General features: G+C 35.8%; 1 protein-coding gene across 1 annotated transcript; it reads right to left on the bottom strand.

The window, feature by feature from the left end:
- Positions 1-3,741: 3,741 nt before the first annotated feature.
- LOC308351589 (olfactory receptor 4C11-like) lies at positions 3,742-4,674 on the bottom strand (the record flags this gene model as incomplete). The annotated part of the gene is made up of 1 exon (XM_080817389.1): positions 3,742-4,674. One exon carries the CDS (start codon positions 4,672-4,674, stop codon positions 3,742-3,744), a length of 933 nt encoding a protein of 310 aa, XP_080673515.1.
- Between the last annotated feature and the right edge of the window lie 5,413 nt (positions 4,675-10,087).

Genomic DNA, 10,087 nt, shown 5'->3' with positions numbered 1-10,087 from the left:
AGCGTCATCAGGGCTGTCATCCTCGTAGTCGTCCTCGTCATTGTTGTCGTCGTCGCCCCTTCGTCGTTGGGAGTGGCCTCGTCTGGAGAGTGGCCTCGAGGGGGTCGTCGTGGTCGCCTCTTCGTAAGAGATGGCCCCTACCGGCCGGGTTGGTTTCTGATGCTGGCACGAGATAAAGCTTTGCTTGACCTTCGCTTTGTATCAGTCTCGTTCCTTTGATCACGGACCCTAACATATGGTCTATTTCTTAAATGATTTATCATACTGACATGTATATCATTAGTCCATTACATTTCTTAGCTGAATATTATTCTGTCTATTATGTCAACTTCTTTCGTTCAAGTGCAGTGTATTTGCCTTTAACGTGATTATTCAATTTGGTGGAATAAGTTCATCTTATTCTAGTTTAATTTTCTCTCCCCTTTATACCTTATTTTATTTCTTTTCTATATTTTTCTGAGCTAACAGAATAAATGGAGTTTGCCTAATACTAAATTTTTGTCGTCTTCTTAACATCTTTTTAATAGTTGACTGTTTTTAGAGCAGTTTCAGGTTCACAGGAAAAATGAGCAGAAGCAATGGAGATCTCCTTCATCTCTTCTGATTACAAAATAGGCAGAGGGACCAAATAGAACTTTTCCCAAAGATACACAAATGGTCAACAAGTACAACAAAAGGTGCTCAACAACACTCATTCTCAGGGAAATGTATATCAAAATCATAATGACATATCACTTCACATCTGTTAGGCTGACTATTATCAAGAACACAAGAGATACGAAATGTTAAAGAGGATGTAGAGTAAAGGGATCCCGTGTATCTTATTGAATGGCATGTAAATTTATACAGTCATTATGGAAAAGGATATAAAGGTTCCTCCAAGAAGTAAAAGGAGAACAACCATTCTTCAATCCTACCGTTGGGTAGATATCCAAAGGATCAGTAATCATGACTGTGAAGGGCTGCCTGTGTTCCCAGGTTCATTGCATCATTATTCACAGTAGCCAAGGTGTGGGTACAACCTCATCCCTGACTGATGAATCAATACAGGAAATGCGAGACATATATTATTCAGACTTTAAATAGAGGAAAATTCTGCCTTTTGCCATAACATAGATGGAGCTGAAGGACTTGATGTTAAGTGAAACAATGGGACACAGAAAGAGAAATACTGCATGAACTCACTTAAGTGTGGAAATGATATAGTTCAATTCACAGAGGCAGAGAGTATAATGGTGGCTATCAGGGGCCAGGGATTGGGGGAAATGGAGAGATGTTGGCCCAAGGGTGCAAGGACTCAGCTACGTAGAAAGAATAAGTTCCAGACATCTAATATATAGCATGGTCATTATTGCTAACAACATCATAATGCATACTTGAAATTTCAGAAACAATTGATGTTAAATGAAATCTTCTTACACACAGACACACACACACACACACACACAAACACACACATACACTGGTAACTATATAGAGAAGTCAGATGTGCTAATTAGGTTGTGGTGATCTTTACACATTGTATGTATAAGAAAAAACCAAGTTGTACAACTAAAATATGTATATAATTTTTGTATGTTAACATGTCAACTTTAGGACACTAGTGTAGTCACTAAGCTTTGTAATATTCCCAAAAGCAAAAAGTAATGAGAACACTGAATACATGATATTTTAATGTATTTATTTTAAAACAATCTTTGACAGGAGGAAACTATTGGTATTGAAAAGTTTTCCAGGTAAATAATGGGGAATGACATTAAAACTGAAATGGAATCTTAAAGCAGTTACTAAGGATCTGGTACACTTGAATACACTGATATAAATGGATTTTATTTATTTATTATGTATGTATGTACATATGTAAGATGCAGGTATTTAAGTTTCTGTTTAAATGCCAGTTTGGTAATATACAGTGTAACAGGTGATACAAGTGTACAATTCAGTGAGTGTACTACTATATGCTCATCACATATCTAACCTGTTCTCCTACCCACCTATCCTCGTAACCATCAGTTTGTTCTCTATACTTAAGAATCTGTTTGTTGATTTGACACCCTCTCTCTGTTTTATCCTATACTCATTTGTTTGGTTTCTTAATTTTCAGATGAGTGAAATCATAGGGTATTTATCTTTCTCTGACTGACTGCTTTCACTTTGCACACTACTTTCTAGCTCCATCCTTCTCATGGCAAATGGCAAGATCTCACTTCCCATTCTTGTTGATAATTGAGTCATATGCCATTATATCTATCTATCTATCATCTATCTATATATAGATGGATAAAAAAAACTCACCATATACCTAAATATAGCATATATTTTCCAATTAATCCTTTGATGGACACTGCAGCTATTTCCACAATTTGGTTATTGGAGAAAATGCTGCTGTTACCTTTGGCATGCATGTATCCCTTGAGTTAGTTTTTTGTATTCTCTGAAATGAATGAATTTTAGAAGTTCATGATACAACCCCTGGTATGCATCTATTCAAAGCATGGTTGTGAATCTGCTCTGCTCACTATGAGCATCAAATTCTATTGACAATTCTAACTTGACAATACACACTACCCCTTTAATAATGAAGCACCAACAGAGAAAGAAAATGGCTTCTTGCTGCAAAAGTGAGTTCTCTCACACTCCATTAACTAGATACAAGGATACTGAGTATTTCTGAATGCCTCTCAAACTTTCTTTTATTCCACTGATACAACCCGATTGTAGATGGAATTATATTCACTTTTTTCCTTTAAGGTTGTTTCTACCTTTCTGTACTTCAATCTTGGAAAATATGTTGTATCTATGGTATATTGTAAATTCTTATTTAGTCTTGACAGCATAAATAATTTTACTTCTTTCCCTCTTAGAATCATAGAATTCTCTTGCTGTAGCCCTTATTTAACAATCATAGAAATTATCTGAATATCATGAGGCCTTTTTAATATTACATTTAGAAAATCCCATCCATAATGCCTTTGTTACACTAATCGTCAAAGGAAACATTAAAGCAATTATATAAGAACAAATTACATATATTCATATATATAGCCTTTTGGCCTTTGGTTCATTAGGATGAAACTTTTTTCAAGATAAACTAATGAGGGACACCTGGGTAGCTTATTGGTTTAAAGCCTCTGCCTTCAGATCAGGTCATGATCCCAGGGTCCTGGGATTGAGCCCCGCATCGGGCTCTCTGCTCAGCAGGGAGCCTGCTTCCTCCTCTCCCTCCACCTTCCTCTCTGCCTACTTGTGATCTCTCTGCGAAATAAATAAATAAAAAATCTTAAAAAAAAAAAAAAGGATAAACTAATGATATCATGAAAAGAACTTCTTGACTCCCAGTTAGCTCCTTTGCTCTGGATGTACTCAAAGGAAAGTAGGATTCCTTAATTGATAGGTGCTTTAAGAGAATTACAAGCAATAGAGAACAAGTCCTTTCTTCCTTTCTTTACTTTTCTTTTCAGCTGTTTATTGTTTGAACAGTTGTGATTGTATAAATATCTTTCTCTTTACCAAACCAGAGTGTAGCCTAAGATGTGAGAAGTATTTCATAATCCATAGTGTCAGAGTTGAGCTCTCAGGTAATGTAAGAACCAGGCTGGCATTATGAGGAAGTGTGAGGACAGAAGTACAGAGAAAAGTAAGGAAATCAGCTGTCTTTTTTAGAGTGCATCCTGCAAGTCAAGATATACACTATCGTATTTGAGATGTGTACAGGTTAAGTAATCGACCAAAGTCCTCAATTCATCTTTTGCTTTCTGAGGTAATTTTGATATGCCAGAGCTTTCTCATGGCATTTTTCACTTCTGCATTCCTCAGGGTGTAGATGAGTGGATTGAGAAAAGGGGTCCCAATAGTATAAAATACAGTCACCATCTTGTCCACAGGGAAAGTGGTTGGGGGGCGTGTATATATGAATATACATGGAACAAAGGTTAAGATTACTACTGTGATGTGAGAAGTGCAAGTTGAGAGAGCTTTTTTCCTCCCTTCTCCACTGTGATTTCTCAAGGAATGCAAGATGACAATGTATGAGATCATCAGAATCACAAAAGTGCTGGAGCAAATGGCCCCACTGTTAGACACCAACAGTAGGTTGATCCTATAGGTGTCCATGCAAGCAAGTTTCAGCAAGGGTTGCAAATCACAGCAGTAATGATCAATCAAATTGGGTCCACAGAAAGGCAGTCTCAAGGCCAGGATAATCTGGGCTATAGAATGGATAAAAGACCCTACCCATGCAAGTATAATAAGGACTGTGCAGACCTGTTGTCTCATGATGATTGGGTAATGTAAGGGCTTACAGATGGCCACATAACGATCAGCGGCCATGAAGATGAGCACAAAGACATCCATACAGCCAAATAAATGTAGGGCAAAGACTTGAGTCATGCACTCATTGTAAGATATGATTTTTTTTGCGGAGAGTGAATCCGCAATTAGTCTGGGGGCTGTGGATGTTGAGAAGCAGGAATCAGCAAGGGACAAATAAAATAGGAAAAAGTACATGGGGCTCCCAAGTGTAGGGCTGTACTTGATGGTCACAATAATAAGCAAATTCCCTACCACAGTTCCCACATAAAAAATGAAGAAAATTACAAATACCATTTTCTGTCTCATGGGATTTTGGGTTAATCCTAACAGTATGAACTCAGCTACGCTGCTATTTTGTTGCATTATTTCAGGCAAAGCAGAGAAATAGAAGGTTAGAAATTATCTACAGATAAAAAGTATTATGAAATGACTACTCCATTTGGAGATCAATCCATATGATCATGGATGTGTCAATTACCAGTGTTGAGTCCCTTACCTTCTATGTTGTTTTCTTCTGAATCAGGTGGGAGTCATAATATTTACTCACAATCTATTCACCTGAGTGCTTACAGAAACAATGAAATATGTCAATAGAAAAAGTGTATGTGATTCTTCAGGCATAATAAACATTAATCTGGGGGATTGGTATGAGTTGGTACCTTTCTGAAGTGAAGATCTCTCTTTAGTTTACATCAAGGATCTATTAGTACAGGATATTGCCAAATAGAGAAAGCTCCTGCATGATTTACATAATGCTCTTTCACATTATTTGAGCCTTGTAGTTCAGTTACAAAGTATCTTCCAGTAAGCATTCTGAACAATCAAGAAATGATGTAGAAACTTTTGATAGTGTTTTCCAATAGGACACCTAAAAGAGAGAGAGAAATGAGAGAGAGAGAGAGAACAAGAGAGAAGAAAACAATATTTTAGCTGTGAACATTCACTCATTTGGTCCAGTCCATCATTAAATTTATTTTAATCTGTCAGCTTGAGTGTTTATTTCTGTACTTTAAAACACAATAATTTCTAGTTGTTTAGAATTTTAAATTCAGTTTCTATCACAAACGTTTTACATTTTTTATATTACATTATGTTGTCCAAAGTTAAACTCTTCACTTCTTTCATATTTTAATGGATCTTTCAGCATATTTTTTTTAAGACACAAGGAGTGACTGAGACTAAAAGGAAGGATAGAGAACATTGGGATGAATCAAAATAGGTTTTTTTCAAATTAAATTTTATTTTAAGTACCAGGGATTTAGAAAATGAGTTAAGGAAGCTCCAAGTCATAGCTTAAACTTTTCAATAGAATTCCTGGAATCTATTTTCTGGAGTATCTCATACTCTGGCTTCAGTAAGAGAAGATAGAAAAAAGAAGGGAACTAATATTTATTTATATATACTAAACATTGGAATAAACCTTCACCATCCTATTTACATACATTTTCCAAATAGTACCACAATAAAATGCTTAAGTGCCAGTGCATCTAAATATATTTACATTGGGTATTACAGAGAAAGTACAATTTTGTCATATATAAATGGATTTCAGAGATCAATCTTTAAAAACACAATGAATAGGGTGTCTAGGTGTCTCAGTCAATTTTGTCCCACCCTTGGTTTTCATTCAGGTTGTGATCTCAGGGTTGTGTAATTGACTCAACAGCTGGGCTCCTTGCTGGGCATAGAGGCAGCTTAAAATTCTATCTCACCCTCTCCCTCTGCTTCTTTCCCTGTTCAAGATCTCCCTTTCTTTCTAAATAAAGAGACAAAATCTTTAAAAAAATGAAAATGAAAATGGACCAAAGAGCTGATTCCAAAAGAAAATCTTCTTATTAAACATAGTTTGGAAATATTATCAATTTCAATAATGGAAAAATACATTCAATTTAAACTCCAATCATATATCCTTTCACCTATCATATTAATAAAGTGACCTTTTTGATACATGTATTTTAACAAACACAGATGAAAATGATGTAGTAATTGATCCCACACATTCTTGGTAGGAGTTTAAGGGGATGCAATCTCTCAGGGAGTGATTTCCAGTATTGATATTTCAATGTCACATAGGCACAGGTCTAGCATTTCCATTTGCTGCAAGTAATCTCACTCAGAGGCACAAAGACAATCACAGCAGTAATTTCTTTGTTGGCAAAAGGTGAGAGACCACTTCAATGCCCATAAGAAGGAAGCTTAATGAATCAAGAATGGTATTTTATGCGATCATAAAAAAAAGGAAGTGAATATATATTCAATGTTTTCTAAAATATGTTGAAAAGTGATAGAGTTCTGAACTGTATGCTGAGGATGGCAATATTTTGATATGCTCCAGAATAATATATCACACACACACACACACACACAGACTCATATCCATTAGTTTTATTTAAGAGAGCATGGGGATAGAAGAATATTTGTGTCCTCAGGGTATGGAAATTGCATTCTTGGAACTAAAGTTAGTTGGATTACTTACCTTTTTAAAATACTCCCTTTGGTTGTTGAAAATACATCATAACGATGTTGCATGTAAAATAAAGCTTTTAAATACCTTCTCTTAGTAGATGCTTTATTAATCACCTTGGTATATTAGTGATTCTTAACAACTGTCTTCTGACATAGGATTCAGGGACAGCAAGATTCCTAGGACAGAGAGGGTGAGTCACTGTAGAGACAGTTCTGGACTCGCAGCTCTTAACCACATCATACCCCAACCACACTGCCATTCACTATGGTTTCCTTGCACTCTTAGGAGTTTGTCAGATATGCTCTATGTCCAACTCTTCAGCAAACAGGAGTGAAAACTTGTCTGAGGTTTCTAACATTTAAATATTATAAAAGGGATATATCTGTCTATCCACCCATCTCCTTATTGATATATGCTGTATTTTTTATCTATCTATCCATCAACCATCTATCATCTATCTATCATCCTTATCCATCCAGACCTATTGATCTATCTATATAACAGAGACACAGACTGAGGCATTTGTACAGTTCACATAATAACAGATATGAAAGGCTCACATTCAAAGGAAGCAACGTAAGAGAGACAATTTTTATCTGTTTACTGTTAAATTTATCATCTAGGAAGATGGTACATATTTATTAATAAGTATTAATAAAGTGAACGAAAGATTTAGGAGAGTTTCCTGTTGATACAATCCAATAGTTTTCAGTCCCATCAAATACTCACTTACCACTGAAAAGGCAAGCCTGCTCCATCCCAAGTAAAATCATTATCTCCATGGAACACTTCTTGGACACTCAAATAGATATTATTTCTATTTTCTTATCTCCACCAGGAGCTCCTGGGCATTTCTATCACTCGGTGTTCTCAGTTTCCATTGTAATCTATGTCTAGAAAATCCTCTAAACTTTCTATCCTTCCACAAATGGCTTTTATGTGTCAGATGCACACTGTGGCATTGATCAGACTAATTTTCTGTGAGTTAGATACACAGTTATGTTAATCCCTAACACAAAACTTAGCAACTTTGATAAGAGTTTACCTGAAGGTTAGGATGTTCTGTTCTCCTTCTTTCTTCCAAAGGTAATTTAGCTACTCTTTGCTAAAATGAGAATTAAAAAAAAAAAAGTGTTTCTATAATTCTGTCTGATCTCATTTGATGTCACTGAAGCTCATGTTCTCACCTGCATCCCTGAAGAAGTTGGTTCTGGATGCATCCCACACTTTCTGAAATCAAATCTCACATGGAATGTTGACTGGGAAATGCTTTCTTATTGCCTTTACTGCATTAATATTTAAACATGAATGATAGAAAATATAGGAATCTGGTGAAGGTAATTCCCTAAAGTCGCCCTTCCTTTTTTTTTTCCTTCCCCCCCCCTTCATTTTAATTAAGAATCCTGAGCTAGAAGTAGTAAAGAACTTAATCCTCAATATGTATTAACAGGTTATGGGAAAAAGATGATCTCTTCTTGAAATTAAAGGTGATTATTTGGGCCAATAAGGACATCTTTTGGCTAGAATTAAAAAAAATAATAAGAACAGCAATTACCTAATGATCTAGTGGCCAGGACATGGTTCTTGATTCCATTATCCAAGAAAATGAATAGAATTTCTTAAGTAAATGGCTGATTCTAGGTCTGGGGCAGGGAATGTCCAAGATGAACTGGAGCATCTTGGAGTGATGGAAGTTAAGGAAGTGCTAACACACACAGACCCACAGACACAGACCCACACACACACACACACACACACACACACACATACACACATACACACCATGATGAGAATATGACAAAGCAACACAAGAGCAATGGGAAGAGCCCCTGGTGACAAAAGCTGGAAAAAATTGAGGAACAAAAAAGTGACTCTGAATTGAAATATAACTCATAGTTTAATAATCCACAAGTTCATAATGATATTAAAAACTTAAATAAGTAAATAATCAATAGTGGAAAATAGACAAATCTCCCATAATAAAGGAATCCCTAATGATACTGGAGTTAATCTGTTCTCAAAGGATTGTAGGCTAATTCTCAGTCTCTTATTTGTAGAGTGTACACAAATGAGTTCCATCCAAAAGACTCACTGTGGTGTGGGATGGAAGGAGTCATTTTAGAATGGAGAAATGTGGAAAACACTACCATAACCAGGTGGTCAAGGTTAACAACGGTGATGAGTCACATTGAACATATGTACCCACTGGCATGATCTGATGCAAATGGAACTTGGCCTCTGTGATCTTTCTCCTAATAACCCATAACCCTGCCTGATCTTGAGTAAAATACCAAACAAACCCCAGGTGAAGATTTTTATATAAAATGTCTTACTAGTTATGCTCAAAACTGTCAAGTTCATCAAAAACAAGAACAGTTGAGCAGAATTATTGTGATGTGCACTGCGTTAGCTATAGAAATGTAGCATTTTATTTTAGATACCTCAAAATAATAAAATGCTTTATGTTAATTGCACTTGAAATAAATAAGTGTATATCTAGAAAAACTCACTGTCTGGAGGTGCTATAGAAGATATGTCAACTGAATTTAATGTGGTATTCTGGATGAGATTCTGGAGGAGAAAAATGCCATTAGTGAAAGTAATCTGAATAAAATATGGTTGTTGGTTAAAAATAATGTGTTCCCATGAAGTTAATTACTCATGAACTAATGTACTCTTACATTAAGATGGTAACAGAAGAAACTGAGCACAGAGCATGTGGGAAATCTCTTTTTCACCATTTCCCTGTTAATATAAACCTGTTATAAAATATGAGGTTTTTAAAAACATAAATGCTTATTTCACATAATATATCATTGAAGTGTATTTCTGTTGTAGCATGACTCAGGAACCTTCCTTTTCTATGCTGAATAATATTCCACTGTATGTGTGTTACATTTTGTTTGTTCATATGTTGATGGACACTTGGGTGGCTTACGTATTTTTGCTAATATGACTATTGCTGATATGGACATGAGGGTACACATATTTCTTCCAATCCCCACTTTCAATGCTTTTGTTATATACCTGGAGGTGGAAATTAGAGATCACTTGATCATTGTATTGTTAACTTTCTGGAATGTCACACTGTCCTTCACAGTGATCTCGCCAGTTTTATACTTATGAACAGTATGTACATGTGTTTAGTGATGTTGGGTATTTTCTCATCTGCTCATTGCCCATTTGTATGTATATATTTTTTTAAGATTTTATTTATTTATTTGACAGACTGAGATCACAAGTAGGCAGAGAGGCAGGCAGAAAGAGAGGGAGAAGCAGGCTCCCCACTGAGCAAAGAGCCCGATGTGG

The sequence above is a fragment of the Martes martes genome, assembly GCF_963455335.1.
Source record: "Martes martes genome assembly, chromosome: 10".
Classification (NCBI taxonomy): Eukaryota; Metazoa; Chordata; class Mammalia; order Carnivora; family Mustelidae; genus Martes; species Martes martes.
This window is presented reverse-complemented; position numbering and strand designations above follow the sequence as displayed.